Source organism: Carettochelys insculpta, chromosome 15 (assembly GCF_033958435.1).
Source record: "Carettochelys insculpta isolate YL-2023 chromosome 15, ASM3395843v1, whole genome shotgun sequence".
In the NCBI taxonomy this organism is placed as follows: domain Eukaryota; kingdom Metazoa; phylum Chordata; order Testudines; family Carettochelyidae; genus Carettochelys; species Carettochelys insculpta.
In genome coordinates, this window is record NC_134151.1 from 23,868,746 (window position 1) to 23,886,606 (window position 17,861).

A 17,861-nucleotide genomic window follows, 5' to 3' on the forward strand; every position below is an offset into this window, starting at 1 on the left:
TTTCCTTTGACTTCTTCAAAGTTGCTGACAACACTGGAATATTGCTGGTTTACATTTTTGCTTAATGTTGCTATACTTAAAATTCATTAGGATGGGAGAGGAAAGCTGGGAAATTATGATTTTAATCAGGTGATTTAGCAAACAGCCAAACCTCTAATCATATATTTACCGTGCTCTGTAAGACTAAAATGGTTTGGATAGATACAGTAGCCCTGCAGTCCAGTAATAAGCTGCAGTAAATATACATGCAAAGAATTAATGGATGTGTCTCTCTGAATATGCATAGACTATGAATTTGGTGGATACAATTACTCAAATGTTAAATTAAGCAGCAAATTAAAACACTTTGGCTATGCCTACACTACAGCAATCTTGTTGAAAGAAGTTCTTCTGGAAGATTTCTTCTGAGGAAAAAAAAACAAAACTTCTTTTGAAAGATCGCGCCCATACACAAAAAAACAGATGAAAAGATCAAGCCAGTCTTTCGATAGCGTGTATCCATACAGGCCCTTCTCTTTCAAAAGAATGGGCCAGGATCGAAAAATCCGGCACCATGAAGAATGCCCTTTTAAAAAAAGGGCCCACTTTTTGAAAAGAAGCTTTCCAAAGAAGAGATCTGGGAGTGGAAGAGGGCTTCCAGAAGAAGAGCCATATTCTTTCGATTTGGATCAAAATAGCACATTTTGGCCATGTCTACACATGCACGCTACTTCGAAATAGCAGCGCCAACTTCGAAATAGCGCCCGTCACGGCTACACGTGTTGGGCGCTATTTCGAAGTTGAAATCGACGTTAGGCGGAGAGACATCGAAGTTGCTAACCCCATGAGGGGATGGGAATAGCGCCCTACTTCGACGTTCAACGTCAAAGTAGGGCATGTGTAGGCGATCCGCGTCCCGCAACATCGAAATAGCGGGGTCCGCCATGGTGGCCATCAGCTGAGGGGTTGAGAGACGCTCTCTCTCCAGCCCCTGCGGGGCTCTATGGTCACCGTGTGCAGCAGCCCTTAGCCCAGGGCTTCTGGCTGCTGCTGCTGCAGCTGGGGATCCATGCTGCATGCACAGGGTCTGCAACCAGTTGTCGGCTCTGTGGATCTTGTGTTGTTTAGTGCAACTGGGTCTGGGAGGGGCCCTTTAAGGGAGCAGCTTGCTGTTGAGTCCGCCCTGTGACCCTGTCTGCAGCTGTTCCTGGCACCCTTATTTCGATGTGTGCAACTTTGGCATGTAGACGTTCCCTCGCAGCGCCTATTTCGATGTGGTGCTACCCAACGTCGAAGTTGAACGTTGACGTTGCCAGCCCTGGAGGACGTGTAGACGTTATTCATTGAAATAGACTATTTCAATGTCGCTACATCGAAAGAAGCTATTTCGATGTAGCGTGCACGTGTAGACGTAGCCTTTGAGTGTAGGCACTCTGCTTGTTCTTTTGAAAAAAGGGATGGCTCAGTGGTTTGAGCATTGGCCTGTTAAACCCAGGGTTGTGAATTCAGTCCTTGAGGAGGCCATTTAGGGGCCTGGGGCAAATAGATATTTTACAAAAAAAAAAACCCTGTCAGGGATGGTGATTGGTCTTGCTAAGAGGGCAGGGGACTGGACTTGATGACCTCCCAAGCTCTCTTCCAGCTCTATGAGTGTATCTCCATATATTATTATTATTATTATTTATTATTATAGTTTAGATGCAGTTTTTGTAAGTTATATGCACACAAAACCTGAAGTCAGACTTGGGAAGATTTATATAGTTTAAATGTCATATATAAAAAGCAGGACATGTATTCATTCAAACAAAAAAGAATGTTAAACCAATTAATTGCTGAATCTTTCAATTCCTTTGATGTTAAAGAGGGAAACTGTTGAATCTTGACACTGAGTCTTATTTTGTTTGAGATCAGTTCTGTTTGAGAAGGGCTATATTCAGTCACAGAAGTGGAAAAGGTAAATTCAGTGTAGTTAGTAAAAGGTTCTTAGTTTCTGAGGAGTTTGGCTTATAGCTGATAACAAAAGTGTTATGCTGGACATAAACAGGAAGTGGAACTAAATACTGTAATACATTCTTTACCTGTATGACTGTTCCTTTTTGAATTTCTTTTAGAACAACTATTTGCAATCTTTATACCATGCCTCGTATTGGTGAACCTGTCTGGCTTACCATGATGTCGGGGACCCCAGAAAAGAATCAGTTGTGCCATCGCTTCATGAAGGAGTTCACTTTCTTAATGGAAAATGCCTCCAAAAATCAGTAAGTTGTTTAGCTTAGGGATTTTTTGTGGGGGAAGGGGAATGGGGGGAGGTTCAGTGCTGTCAGATTTTAACATTGACAAAGGCTGATGAAATAATTAGCCTGAGCAATGCTTCAGTGCTGCAAAAGAAGACCAGCAGGGGCCGTGCTTTAAGCCAAAAAATAGCTGTGTAGATGTTAAGGCTCCAGCCCCAGTCTTGAATGTCTACACTGCTATTTTTAGTTCTGTATCATGAGTCCCCCAAGCCCTAGACAGTTGACCTGGGCTCTGAGACTTGCAGCTGCTGAGTTTTTTTTTTTTTTTTTTTTTGCTTGGTTGATGTCCCTGAAAGTGTACAGGAAAAAACAAAAAATCCCTTCTTAAATAACCCTTCCTCACAATCTCATGACATCCCAACTCAAGAATAAGCCTTCAAAAGATGGCTATTGAAAACCAGGGATGGGAGCATGTGTATGAGAGGAGAAGTGGAACAGGCCCCTGTGAAATCCAAACCAGTCGAAGAGTGGTAATGATCAAGGTCAGAAATTCAGTAAGTGCCAATGGGGGTGGCAGTGTCTGATCATAAATTGTTAGTAGTCTGGTTTCCACAAAAACCTAGTGCCTCATGAAGAATAAATAAGGAATTGTGCTTTATTAGAACTCAACACTGAGCCCAAAGAGAGAGAGCCTTAAGCAGGTGCTAAGAATTGAGAATGAGAAAGTTCTTCGTTAACTCAACTTTTCTGGTGTGGTTTTGTTTGTTTTTGTTTTAAACAGGGCAGGATTGAACATACACAATGCACAGACCTTTAAATGCTTCAGTGAAGGTATTAGCGGCATGGAAGTGTGTGAGCCTGGTTTTCCACAATGTCATACCAGTTTTACACTGATGTAACTCAGTTATTTTCAGTAGAAAAGCTGCTACAGTTTGAACCTCTCTAGTCTGACACCCTCAGGACCTGACCGGTGCCGAATGAGAGAATTTGCTGGGCTGTGAGAGTTCAACGTTGACTAGAAGCATTACTAACACTTCCACAGCTTCCTGGGCTCTTAGAAGACACTTAGGGTAAATTACAGCTAAATAACAGCACTGAACACTGAGAAGCAAAAGTTTGGCTGTTAATGAACTTTATGGGACCATGGGAAACCTGGCCACACCCATGATAAGCGGTTGTCCAGCTAACTAAAATCATGCCAGATTATGTGGTTTGCTAAACACAGAGCGTCGGACTAGAGAGGTTCAACCTGTAATATACATTGCGGGGGGAGTCAAACTCAACACCTGTGGGTTTCTAGTTTTGTTCTGAATTTCCATTCATTCATTCCACCTTATTTTTTCCAGGCAGCAAAATCCACATCTATGAATCTATATTTAAACACTTTTCTACGCATGGCCAGAGGGGTCTGTTTTTTTCTCTTTAGGGGCTCAAATTGTAGTCAGCCAACCAGCACGAGGTCCATGGGCACCTCTCATTACAAATCCATAGGGGAACTGGAGAGTTATTAACTCTTTCTCCAGCTCAGTGGCCTCCTGACGCTCCTTTGGTTGGCACTGCTGGAGTTGGAGGAAGGGAGAGGAACATATGAAAAAAATAATGCCCAATGAATAATGCAACTAGAAGTCAGAAGCTCTCTGAGGTACTGCTTCCCCTCTAAGATTTGCCCACAGTTGACTGCCTAACAACTGACTGCAGGAAGATGGCATTTTGCAGGTCAGAACCTCCTGGATCCAGTCATATTTGTGTCTTTCCCTGCATACGGTTTCTCTCTCCCCAGCAAATGTGACTTTTTAAAATGTCCACTCAGCCTACAGTTCTCAGCATAGGAAATTACTTTCAGTACAGCATCAGCGATCTGTACAGAATACTGCCTACAGAAAATAATTCAAACTAAAGTAACATACCTCTTTGTAATGCTTTCATTCAGCAAGAGCTTCTGCCCCACTGAACTCAATTTAACATTACTGAGCCACTAGAAATATTTGGGATATTACCTCTTTAAACTTTCCATCTCATTGCATTACCTATAGATGTGGTGGTGGTGGTGGTGTTATTGTTTACTTATAGTGCTATCTGCATACAACACTTCAAATATTTGCAAAATACAAGGTCTCTTTCTATCCTGAACAACTCCCTTTACATCTAATATCTCTGCAAAAGAAAGGCCTATGGAAAACACCATTTGGCTGCAATACAAAACTGGACAAAAATCAAAGAAAATGCAGCCTTAGAAGAATATTTATACACAACAAGGTGTTACCTTGATGCCTTTTCAAACGCTTTAATGTAGTATTTCTGTACAAATTGAAAATTGAAATGTGATTATAGAATAAAATATTTTGCTTTGTAGGTTTTGCTATCGTGCTGATGGAGTGAAAGTATGTTAAACTCAAATCTGATGTAATAAAATCCTGTTTCAGATGAAGAATTTTGATATGATCTTTCAAAAGGATTATTTAATGTCTTCCCAGTGATTGTTACTTCATTCATATTAGAATGTAAAGTTGGTATCCATGCAGTATCAATAACTATGTTATATCATTATAGTAAATCATGTTGTTCAGATTTTTCACAAAGCTTGTTTGTCCAGCTTCTTATCCTGGCAAATTAAAATGATTTTGCTTCTTAGAGATGCACCTTTCCTGGCTGATTATCACAGAGTTATGTGTTGATAACAAAACACAAAACATGGAGCATTTTTTGAAAGCAAGTCACTGTCATTTTTCAATTGCATAACTGTTGTACACAAAACACAGTATCTCTCTGTTTCCAGGATCTGATAATAAGTATAAAGGTTCCGTCTTTCCTGAGATGCTCTTTTTCATACAGTCACATAGTTTAAGACCCAAAAGGATTGCTCCTTTAGATTGTAGTCTCATCTGTCTTCCTACATTACACAGACTATAGAATTTCATCCAATTTTAGTCCTGTAAGAAAGCTAAACAACTAGTGTTTCAAGATGTTTTTTGATACTGAAGAACTACTGGGCAGTGTAAGATTTACTAAAATAGAACATCAAAGTTGTTAAAACCCTCCCTTTACCTTTAGACAGAAATTCTACAGGCCATGTAGTGTTCTCTAATAATAAACTACTCGCTATTAGTTCTATTGACAGTATGGCACTCTGTGTACTATTACTAAATGTATTCCCCACATCTTTTGGTTTCAGGGATTATTTAGCGTAATACATGGCTACAATAAACAGCTTGCTCTGCATTCACTCACTGGTGAATGAAGTGTCATCATACTGCTATACTAAGGAATTAAGAGGCCCATAATATGGGAATGTTTTACAGTTTCAATTTTCTCTGCCTTCCAATAACTCTCTCTCACTTTGTGACAGTACATTTTCTTTTCCAGACTGATGCATAAAGAAATCAAAGCAGGCTGAGTGGCCTATACAGTCTCTGGTTTTCACTATGAAGCTATCATTGCTGCTTTTTCTTGATTCTAGAATTGCTGTTGCTTTAATGCTGTTAATGCCAGATTGGAAAAAATGACTCTGGGTGTTTCATTTTCAGATTTTTACCAGCCCTTCTGACTGCAATTCTGACTAACCACCTGGCCTGGGTCCCAACAGTCATGCCAAATGGACAGCCACCTATAAAAATCTTCCTGGAAAAGCATTCCTCCCAGAGTGTGGACATGTTGGCGAAGACTCATCCATACAACCCGCTGTGGGCACAACTAGGTATGTCTTTAAACCTCATCAAACGATCTGTTAGAGAACTATATACATGTGTGTGAATGCCGTGGTTCTGCTAACCAGTCCCACTTATCCTTTGCAAGTTTAAAAAAAAAAACAGAAACAAAAACCTACACCCTCCAACCAAGATACAGTGCTATAGGTCAAGCTTACAGAGGCTACGTCTACACGTGAAGCCTACGTAGCAACGTTGAAATAGGCTATTTCGATGAATAACGTCTACACGTCCTCTAGGGCTGGCAACGTCGATGTTCAACTTCGACGTTGCGCAGCACCACATCGAAATAGGCCCTGCGAGGGAACGTCTACATGCCAAAGTAGCACACATTGAAATAGGGATGCCAGGCACAGCTGCAGACAGGGTCACAGGGCAGACTAGCGCTTCCGGGGCAACAGCTAGCTGCTCCCTTAAAGGGCCCCTCCCAGACACACTCAGCCTGCACAGCACGCGGTCTGAGGAGCCATAGGCACACACACCCCGGGCGACGCAGGCATGGACCCCCAGCAGGAGCAGCAGCAGCAGCCAGAGGTCCACCCAGCCCTCCCGGCAGGAGCAGGGCTCGCCCTGATCCATGCCATGCGGGAGGCAGCTGAGCACCTCTTTGCTACACAGGAGGAGGAGCTGCCCCCAGGGCAGCAGGGCTCAACCCCCAACCCTGCAGCACCCCCCCACCGGCCTCACACGCCGGCGGCTGTGGAGCTACCCCACCAGCACTGACTGGTGGGAGCGGCTGGTGCTTGAGGAGTGGGACGACGACTGCTGGCTCAGGAACTTCAGGATGAGCCGGCAGACATTTCTGGAGCTGTGCCAGTGGCTCACCCCCGCACTCAGGCATCAGGACACTGCCATGCGGCGTGCCCTCCCTGTGGAGAAACGGGTCGGCATCGCTGTCTGGAAGCTGGCCACTCCCGACAGCTACCGATCCATGGGACAGCAGTTTGGTGTCGGCAAGGCCACCGTCGGGGCTGTCCTCATGGAGGTAAGTGAACCTACCGGGGGGAGGGCAGGGCAGGGGAGGGGGGCCCGGGCAGGGGAGGGGAGGGCAGGGCAGAGGAGGGCAGGGCAGGGCAGGGCCGGGCCACGCACACCCTGCTCACCCCTCATTGGTGCTCTCCCATGTGGTTTCCCTGCAGGTTGTGCGTGCCATCAATGCCATGCTCCTGCACAGGCTCGTGAGGCTGGGGGACCCAGATGCCACCATCGCGGCCTTTGCCACCCTGGGCTTCCCCAGTTGCTTCGGGGCTCTGGATGGGACTCACATCCCCATCTGCACCCCGCAACACAGTGGAGGATGCTGCATCAATCGCAAGGGCTACCATTCTGTGGTCCTCCAGGCCTTGGTGGACAGCCGGGGCCGTTTCCAGGACATTTATGTGGGCTGGCCTGGCAGCACCCACGACGCCCGGGTTTTCCGGAACTCGGGCCTGTGTCGCCGGCTGGAGGCGGGGACCTACATCCCCCAGCAGGAGATCCCTGTGGGGGACACCACCATGCCCCTCTGCGTCATCGCAGATGCGGCATACCCCCTCCGGCCCTGGCTCATGCACCCGTACACGGGCCATCTCTCCGCTAGCCAGGAGCGCTTCAACCAGCGCCTGAACCACGCGCACCAGGTGGTGGAGCGCTCATTTGGCCGCCTGAAAGGATGCTGGAGATGTCTCCTGACCCGCCTGGATGCGGGCCCCAACAACATCCCCCTGATTGTGGGTGCCTGCTGCGCCCTGCACAATTTGGTGGAGAGCAAGGGGGAGGCCTTTTTCCAGGGCTGGGCTGTGGAGGCCGGCAGGGCCGACATGCAGCCACCCGCTGCCCCCAGTCGGCAGGTGGACCCCGAAGGGACCCGGGTCTGGGAGGCTCTGCGGGCCCACTTCGATGATGAGGCCGCGGGGTGAACTCTGCCAGGCCCCCCACTGCCCACCCCTTCCTCCACAACACTCCCTGCCCCAACGCCCACACCATGGAGCACCCAACCGCACCCCCCACACACACTTTTCCTGGACAAATGACAGCACGCACTTGTGGCTGAACTTAAACTGCTTTTTCTTTTAGAACTTTTTTTTTTTAACTATAAATAAAACAAGAACAAACTATATACAACGTGTGTAACAAAAGTAATGTGTACAAATAAAACAATAGTAATAAAAAAGTTTGTTCACTAATAAAAAGAAAACCAGGGATGATAAAGGGGAGAACTATTTACATGGGGGGGACGGGGCAAACGGGGGGCACAAGTCACAACTATATACAAGGTGGGGGCCACGTCCCGGGCCCCTCGCCCCTAAACTCCGGCACTGGGCGTGGGCGGCCGGGAGCCCCGCCACGGCCGCAGCTCTGTCCGGGGCTCACTGGGGGCGGGGCGGACCGGAAGATATGCCTGGCGAGTCTCAGCTGGCTCCAGGGGTCCTTCGGCGCTCCGGCCCTCGGTGGTGGGTGGCGGGGCGACGGCGGACGGGACGGCGACGTGCGGAGCAGCTGGTGGTGCAGCGGGTGGAGCAGGCAGGGCGGGCGCTGCAGCGGCCGGCGCGGCATGGGGGGCCAGGTAGTCCACCAGGCGGTTGAAGGTGTCCATGTAGGCCCCCCATGCCTCTTGGCGCCAGGCCAGCGCCTGCTCCTGCAGTTCGACGCGGCGTTGCTCCACCCGCAGGCACTGCTCCGCCACCTCCAGCTGCCGACGGTGGATGGCCAGCAGCTGGGGGTCCGTCGCCGTCGGCTGGTGGTGGCGCGGGGTCCACCGTCTAGCCCGCCGTGGGGCCGGTCGGTCCTCGGCCAAGGGGCTTGCCTGGAGCGATGGCCCCGGAGGGGTCTCCGGGACCACTGATGCCTCGCCGGCGCTCTCTTCCGGCCCTTCCGATGGTGCAGCTGCGGGACACAGGAGAGGAGAGGGGGAAGAAGAATGGAGACAGGCGTTAGTGTGGGCCCCGAGCCATGGCCTTTGTCCCCGCAGCCCTGTGCTGCAGGTTCCCCATCCCCGGGAGATGCTGCTGTGATGGATGGGGTTCAGGGGTCCCCCTGCATTGCACCCCGTCCCCTGGTGGGAGCGACTCTCACTTCACTCCGCAGGGTCTGACAGGAAAGGTTTCTTAGGCCACAGATGCCCAGTTTCTCCCAGGAGTGACAGCACCAGCTGTCAGAAGAGACAGTCCTTCCAACCCGTCCTGGGGAGAAGACCCCAAGGGGTGCCCCTCTGGGGTGTAGCTTTCCCCCTCCTCAGGCTGGCTGCCTTCCAGCTCTCCCTTCCCCTAGCCTCTGCCTGCGGCCCCCGCCCTCCCCCCACCATTTCAAAGCCAGCTCAGCTCCTCCCTCCTCTTTGTTCAGGGCAGAGGTGTCACCTGCCCGCTGTAGCCCCAGGATCATCCTTTGCCCCTGGGAGCTAATCGGCTCTTGTTGCTCGTATGTAGCATGAGTCTCCCTTTTGCACTCCCCCCACTCCATCACATGCTGCTGCTGCTGCGGGGTGTCCCACCCCCTCCTCCCGGGGGCCCCTCGAGGTTCCGCTCCCCCCTGCCCCGGGGATGGGGCATGGCACTGTCGTGCGGGGTGGGGGGGGGGCAGGGGCTGATGCACTGCTGTGAGGGACATGGCCCTGCTGTCCTTGGGGCCATGGCCATGTGAGCATGTCGGGGGCCCTGGACACATATCTATTACCCCCACCCCTGAAGCCCAGGGGTGTACACCAGAGGGGGGTACATACCTGTCGGTCCACTCCCACGGTCCGGAGATCCCCGGGGGGCGGAGGCCTGGCTGCTGCTCCGGGATGGCAGGAGGTGGATCTGCAGCCCGGATTCTGCGGAGGAGGAGCCCCCCTCCTCCTCCTCCTCCTGCTGCGATGGCCCGGGGGGGGCCCCCGGGGTGTGGGGCTTACCTCCGGGGCGGACTCCGGCTGAAGGGCCTGCTGGGGCTCGTCGGCCGAAGTATCAAGGGTGGCCGGAGGGGAGGAGGTGTGCTGGGGGCCCAGGATGTCCCTGAGCTCCCTGTAAAAGGGGCAAGTGACGGGGGCGGACCCAGATCGGCCGGCCGCATCCCGGGCCCGGGCGTAACCCTGCCGCAGCTCCTTTACCTTACTCCTGACATGATCAGGAGTGCGGGCAGGGTGACCCTGGGCAGCCAGGCCGTCGGCCAGCTGAGTGAACGCATCCGCGTTCCGCCTCTTGCTCCCCATTACCTGGAGCACCTCCTCCTCGCTCCAGAGCCCCAGCAGGTCCCGCAGCTCGGCCTCCGTCCAGGAGGGGCCCCGCTGCCGCTTGCCAGCCTGGCTGCCCGCCTGGCTGGGCTGGCTGCCCTGGCTCCCCTTGGGGGGGGTCCCCTGGGGGCGCTGCCGGGCAGCCATTGATGGTCCTGTGCCTCCTGTGGCTGCTGAGGGACGTGGAGGCTGGCCGCGTGTCTGGGCTGCTGCCTGCACGTTCCCTCAGCTTCCTGCACAGGAAGGGAGGGGGAGGGGACCTTTAAGGGGCCGCTCCACGCGGCCACCATTGAGCTGAGGGGCTGGAGAGAGCGTCTCTCCAACCCCTCAGCTGATGGCCGCCATGGAGGACCCCGCAATTTCGAAGTTGCGGGACGCGCAATGACTACACGGTCCCTACTTCGACGTTGAACATCGAAGTAGGGCGCTATCCCCATCTCCTGATGAGGATAGCGACTTTGCCGTCTCGCCGCCTAACGTCGAAGTTAACTTCGAAATAGCGCCCGACGCATGTAGCCGTGACGGGCGCTATTTCGAAGTTAGTGCCGCTACTTCGAAGTAGCGTGCACGTGTAGACATGGCTTGAGTGACACTGTCTTTACTATGTAATTAGTTTTAAAGTGCTATCAATAATAAAGCTGCAGCATAAAAGTACAAAAACCCTTTTAAGCTATTCTGGAGAGGTCTTACAGCACTTTGCTGGACATAGGGGATTTTACCATCTGTGGATCTATATAAGGAAACTGCATTTTCTAGCTGGTGCCATGCTAACACTGGGTGGGTGAGTGGGTGTAGGAACAGGAAAATTACTCATTTAAAACCTTAATAAAAAAGATTAAGTTTAATAAGAAACAGCTATCGTGTCAGTAAAAGAGACCGTGAATGGTAAGGGGCAATGAATGATTAATGCACAAAACCGACAGGTAATGCTCTGGCTGAGGACCAAATCCCATTAAAACCAGTGGAAAGGCTTCAATGGATCAGACCCGATGTGTGGTTATTCATGTCACCATCTCATGGCTGTCCAACAGAGAAGGGTGAAGATTTCAATCTCCCATTGTTTGGTCACATTGCCCTCTATGGAAAGGGGTTGGTCAGGGGAAAGGAAACCGGTTGGATTCCCCTTCTTGGATTTCTCCCATCACAGCATAGGCCAGGGTGACCTATGAGGTGGCTGAGAGGATAAGGTACCGGGAACTTGTGGGACTCAAGGAATCTGCTGGCAGCCCAAGCCAATGTTAGGGAGGTGCTGTTCCTCCTCAATGGGAGCTTGTGGCTCCCTATGAGTCTTCTCCACTGCCTAGCACCTCTCAAACAGCCAAGCCCCCACTTACATGCCCAAACAGAAGAAACAATCACTCTGACAGCCCAGGAGCCCAGGGAAACTCTCTTACCCTCCCCCACAAAGATGGCTGACAGCCACTCAAAAGGAAGAGAAGAAGGTGGAGTAGAGATGCAGCTATGTAGTGTTTCTCCCCAGCAGTGTTGCATTGTTGGCATGGGTTTACTTTCCCTCTGCATGCTCTCCGTAGGTGGGAGGGGGCTTCCTCCAGTCTCCTTCGGATGTAACTCTTCACAGGAGTATCAGAAGTGATCATTCTCCCTGAGGCAGAGAGACTGCTGATCCAGGGGCTCCTGCATCTGTCTCTACTCACTGCCTTGAGTATACTGGCTAAGTAGCGGGCGGGGCTACTACACATGAAAAGAAAAGGAGAGGATGAGTCTGGGTTCCCTGTGCCTCAAAAATGTCCATAAAGATAAAATAAATCATCTCTGGCTATTTCCTCTCCTTGACCCTCCTTTTTCACAGCAGTTGACAGCCATGAGCACAGCTGCACTGTGGCCATGCTTGAATGAATCTAGTTCTAATTAAGGGTGCTTGATAGAGAGCCCTGGAGACCAAAGTCCTCTGTATCAGATACAGCTCAGACTGCAGCAGCACAAGTTTGCCAATGTGGCCCTGCCCATGATCCCAAACTGAGCTGGAGGAGTCTCTTGTTGATGTAAAAGTTTAGCTCTGTTTCCATAATCATTGAATTCTTAGCTTCTCTGCTGAGCTTGCCCGTTGACTTTTGAGTTGTAAAAACTGCTCACTGGAACCTGAAGTGAGATCCCTCTAATCATCCATAAACCACTGATGTGATAGCCGAGGATCGGTCTCTAGTGACTGTCCATCTGGAGCACATGGGAGCTGGTTGCAAACAGGTGAAAGGTTACATCATTTCTGGACTGTAATGGTTGGACAGGTGTGGTAACCCTTCTCTCGTGTATAATAATTACCACTTGAAAAGAAAATACATGTCCTTTCCCTTGAACTCATCCCGTTGGGTCTACGTAGGTGGGCTCACATGTTCCTCTGATGTGTGTGTAGTCTTCTGTCTGAGTCAAACACTATTAGAACTCTTTGTATTAAACAGAGAGATGCTCAGCAGAATTTGATTTTTTTTTTTTTTGGGCTTTTTTATAATGTAGGCAATTTTAAGCATGTTTTAAACTATTTTGATTTTCATAGTTGTGGGAAATTATGTGGGGAATATTGGGGTTTGGGTTGAGTCAGCGCTGACAATGCAGCTGCAGGGGGTTCCCAGAACTGATACCTGGGCTGCAGGAGACTCCGTGTGCTGCAGAGGAGAACTGGGGCACTTGAGTGCAAGGTGTTAGGAAGATGGTCCTAGTCCAGTGCAGTAAAGATCCCTGGCCAGAGTCCTGTGGAGGAGGAGGAGCTCTTGGCAGTGGGAGGGTCCTTGATAGCAGGGCCAATGACACCAGGTCTTTATGGGCACCAGATGTTGGGAGCGGAGCTGCAATAGCTAACTGGTTACTAATTTTTTAACCAATTTCTCTCTTATGAAATCACATCTACTGATGACTATGATTTAACATCAATCCTGTCCAGCTTAAATAGAGAAACAATGAGGAATACTGACAAGTATCAGAGAGGTAGCCAGCCATGTTAGTCTGTAGCTTCGAGAACAACAAGAAGTCTTGTGGCACCTTATAGACTAACAGATATTTTGGAGCATAAGCTTTTGTGGGCAAAGACCTGCTTCATCAGATGAATCTGATGAAGTCAGTTTTAGCAAAAAAACACAGAGAAGCCCTGTGCACCTTAAAGGCTAACAAATTTTGGATCCCACGAAAGCTTATGCTCCAAAATATGTTAGTCTATAAGGTGCCACAAGACTTCTTGTTGTTAATGAGGAATACTGTGGAACCTTATAGACTAAAAAATTTATTTGGGCTTAAGCTTTTGTGGGATCCAGAATTTGTTAGCGTTTAAGGTGCCACAGGGTTTCTCTGTGTTTTTTTGCTAAAACTGACTAGCATGGCTACCCCTCTGAAACTTAAGTGGAGACGCTCACGCTGATTTCACAACACGGACAACTAGAAACTTTTGCTAGTATAAAGGCATTGGTTAAGAGTATGCATTTATACTTAGCTGGGCAAGAATTTTTATACCAGCTGTGGCACTACTTCAGACACAGCTGGACTAGCAAAAGCACTTTTTTTGCCAGTATAATCTGTGCCTCCATTAGGGAGGTTTGCTAGTGTACCTTTACCCACAAATTTCACCTGTTTTTGACCTGGCCTTAGAAAACTAGTACCTATATAAAAATAGCATGATTATTTTAAAGCTTCAAATATTAATGCTTACTTTGTTTTCTATTGTAGGAGACTTGTATGGAGCTATTGGATCACCTGTGAGATTAGCAAAAACAGTGGTGGTTGGTAAAAGACAAGATTTAGTCCAGAGATTGCTTTACTTCCTCACTTACTTCATAAGATGCTCTGAACTACAAGAGACTCATCTTCTAGAAAATGGGGAAGATGAAGCTATAGTAATGCCTGGAACAGTTATTACTACCACTCTGGAGAAAGGAGAGGTAGAGGAATCGGAATATGTGCTCATAACAATCCACAGGAACAGAGGCAATTTGTTATCTAAAGAGTCTGAAGAAATGAGAACTCCTAACTGTAGCTGTAAATATTGCAAGTGCCCACTTCTTGGGCAAAATACGGAGGGTGTTTCACAACAAGAGAAAGACTGTGCCCCAAATGTCTCTAAGGTAGAGCTGGAGACTTCTTCAGATGAGAGCAGAACAGCTTCTGCTCCTGACTGCCAAGAAAATGCTGCTGACATTAAGCAGTGCAAGGATAAAATGACATCTTGTCTGGACACCAAATTGGAGACTGTAATCTGCACAGGGTCAGCTTCAGTGGACAAATGTGCAATGGCAGAATCAGGATTAGAGCCAACCACAGGAACATGGGGGACTGAGGAGTCAGTGGAACCTGATAACCAGGCCATCAGAGTAACAAGATCAACAGGCATAGTTGTGGAAAAGAAACCACCTGATAAGCTCTTGTCTGATACATTTCCTTGTAGTACTGCTGAAGCTCAGACAAAGGTGACTTTCTTGATTGGTGATTCCATGTCTCCTGATTCAGATATTGAACTTAGAAGTCAAGCAGTTGTGGAACAAATTGCTAGGCATCACAGCCAAACAGCAGTGGAGGAAGGAGTGAGTAGTGATCAGAATGGTGAAGCAAAACAAATTGTGGAGGACCAAAATAGAGATTGTGGGACAGCTGAACCATTTCCTCGAGTTGCCAGCGAGCGTCCAAATTGGAATCCAAACCCTTACAATGCAGAGAGCATGAGTCTGTTTGATGAGTATTTTACAGATGATGGTTCAATTGAAACCAGGACTATTGATGATATTCCAGTGCAAGCCACTATAGAGGTTCTAGATCACAGCAGTAGTTTAGAATTTTCTAAAAAATTAAGTACAAAGAACAGCAAACTACCCAGTGAATTTTGTAAGTTTATGGAGTCTGTTCACCAGGAGACATGCAAAAACTGCTTTGCTGAACAGGACCAAAGACACAAAATCTCTATTTGTGTCCCCCATGGGGATAAAGAGAAGTCAGAGAAAAATGTTGCCCCAGGATCTGATTGGGACATTCCAAGAAATGAGAGCTCAGACAGTGCCCTGGGCGACAGTGAAAGTGAAGATACAGGTCATGATTTAACCAGACAAAACAGTAACTACTACATAGGAGAGCATGAAGATTGGGTAGAGGAGGAGGAGATCCCTTTTCCTGGGTAAGTAGTTTCAAGAATAACAATCTGACACACATTTCTTCTTCTCCTGATTATATGGCTTGAGGGGCTGCACCCTCTTTCTGCAAAAATGGTTGGAAAAGTTCTCTTGCACTTAGTGGTTGTTATAAAATGAATTTAAAGAGATCAGAGATCTGAATATTAACAGTATTAATTATGCATGGCAACCCTGGCTCATATCTTGTTCCTCTGTGGTATTTTATGATGAATACATTAAACTGTCTTTTGGTGTTTCTTTTTAAAATGTAGTTGAACATCTGATCACTTTGAGAGGAGAGATGAGTGGAACTAAAATGTCACACTTGCTCAAGCTGAAATAAGTAGAAATCAATACTAGTTATAGTACATGTCCATGATATACCTTTCTTGCAGGTCAAAATTAGTTGAAGTGAACTCTATCCAGCCCAGTATTGCCAATTTTGGAAGGTCCTTGCTAGGTGGCTACTGTTCATCTTACGTACCTGACTTTGTTTTGCAAGGAGTAGGAAATGATGAAAAACTGAGACACTGTTTGGTGTCGGATTTGTCGCATGCTGTGCAGGTAAGTAAACCATGTCCAATGAAATGTATCTTTCACGATAAAGAGAGGCAAATATTTCTGAACTGGCAAAACTGCCAGAATTGGAAATATTTATTGTCATAGTTCCATTCTAGTATCCACAGTCCCATTTCGCTAGTGTGTTCTGAATGCTCTTGTCTATCAGTCAGTACTTGTCAGCAATACGATTATATTTATCAGCTCCAAATTTTCACTCTAAGGGTCTTTTGAAGCCAGTGAAGAAGGAAGAGAAACCCGTATCTCAAAGTGACTAATGGCAGGCAACAAATTCCTCATTCTTACTTATCACAAAATAAAGACATTCTTTCCCTTCCCTACAACAAAACTGCAACTGAATCATGAACACCAAGCAGCGCCAAGATATATAAAATATTAGGCAAGATTTTACACACTGGCCTTCAAATAATAAAACCATATTATACTATAGCACCACATTGGTGGTGAGTAAAGGGATGCTTTCTCAAGCTGTTAAGCCAAAAATCAAGTGGGAAAAGAGCCTGCAGAGTTCTAAATAGTCCCTTTAATAAAAGTCCATTGCAGAGAATACTTTACTGTAGAAATATGCCATCTGAAGGCACTGGAAGAGCCAGTGTGCACTTCATTGTTTGCTCCCTCTGCTGGTTCTGCAGCAACAGTTAACAAATCTTATTCCAAGAGCTGTTGCTGATATTAAAAAAAACCTCTTGGTAGCAGGAGTGAAACTGACCTGACTATTTAAAGAGTCCAAACTAGGTGAAATACAAAAATAAATAACTACAGCTTACATGGTACCAAAGCAATTAGATTTTGGATGACTTAGGCTTTAATAACCTAAAGTGCTATTATTAACAGTGAAAGCTATTCAGGGTTGTTGGTTTTTAAAGTATGATTTTAACCTACGTCCGTTTAACTTCAGGTCCACTGAAGCAGGATACATCAATATTTATTGAATGTCAGAGGGGAAAATTTGTAGGCACTGAAACCTCTTTATGCTTGGAAGAAGAAATCTGATATAATAGAGGGTACTAAAAAGAAAACTACTTGGGAAAATGGAGGATTTTATCCTTTTAAGACTGTGGCAACTTTTCTGTTATAAAGACCCATTTTAGAAAAGTAGCAGTATATATAAAAACACCATCACTAGTTCAGAAAGAGATTTTTTAGAAAATATTTAGCTGTTTTTTGTTATTCTCAGACTCATACTATTTATTGTTTTGTCTTTCCTTTTTCTCTTTGAAAGCATCCTGTTTTGGATGAACCAATTGCAGAGGCTGTTTGCATTATCGCAGACACAGATAAATGGACAGTGCAAGTGGCCAGTAGCCAAAGGCGAATGATTGAAAATAAACTAGGAAAAGAGGTGTTAGTCTCTAGCCTTGTCTCCAACCTGCTTCATTCCACTCTTCAGCTTTACAAGCATAATTTATCTCCAAATTTTGTAAGTATGGGTGAAGCTTTAAAGGAGTGCATGTGTTCTGAGAAGATGATTTAAATTAATGTTTAAAGATGCTGCAAATTGATATTTTTCATAGCCACTCTAGATCATATAGTGCATTATCTAACTTAGTTGTGCCCATTTAGGACATTCTGTTAAACTTTGTTTTGTAATCAAAATAGCTATCTTTGGTCACAATTTGTTATGCAACCAAAGGTTTAATTGAAGTAAGAGTCTTGCTGGAGTAAGAGCATAAGACCCACCCTTTACATAGAGAATACTTTTCAGAACAGAAAACTAAACAGAAGTTGATGTCGTTCTAGTTGTATGTTTTCCCCTGCTATTGCAGGTGCTTTCAAATAAATATTTAACTTTCCATGGCTCACTGAAGAAAATAGACTTATGGGGATTGTGCTGTTCCTCTTTGGAATTTGGCTGGTACAGGAGGCCAGACAGTCTTTTGTTTCTGATGTGACTGTTTTCATGTGCTAGTGTGTCATGCACCTGGAAGATCGGCTGCAAGAGCTGTATTTCAAAAGCAAGATGCTGTCCGAATACCTCAAGGGTCAGATGCGAGTTCATGTCAAGGAGCTGGGCATGGTGCTGGGGTATGTTCACAACATTGTTCAGTCTGGTTTCCACATGCATTTTCCCTCATCA

General features: G+C 47.1%; 1 protein-coding gene and 1 long non-coding RNA gene across 3 annotated transcripts in view; one reads left to right on the forward strand and one right to left on the reverse strand.

Annotated features, from left to right (window-relative positions):
- Positions 1-17,861, forward strand: part of FNIP1 (folliculin interacting protein 1) — a 129,644-nt gene that overhangs the window by 106,947 nt on the left and 4,836 nt on the right. Inside the window, 6 exon segments of the mRNA XM_075009316.1 lie at positions 2,091-2,237; positions 5,738-5,907; positions 13,776-15,210; positions 15,601-15,769; positions 17,007-17,204; positions 17,694-17,809. Of these exon segments, the coding sequence (XP_074865417.1) occupies positions 2,091-2,237; positions 5,738-5,907; positions 13,776-15,210; positions 15,601-15,769; positions 17,007-17,204; positions 17,694-17,809 (2,235 nt within the window).
- The window catches only part of LOC142020983 (uncharacterized), a 59,108-nt gene that overhangs the window by 13,032 nt on the left and 28,215 nt on the right, over positions 1-17,861 (reverse strand). The gene's annotated exons all lie outside the window — the stretch shown is intronic.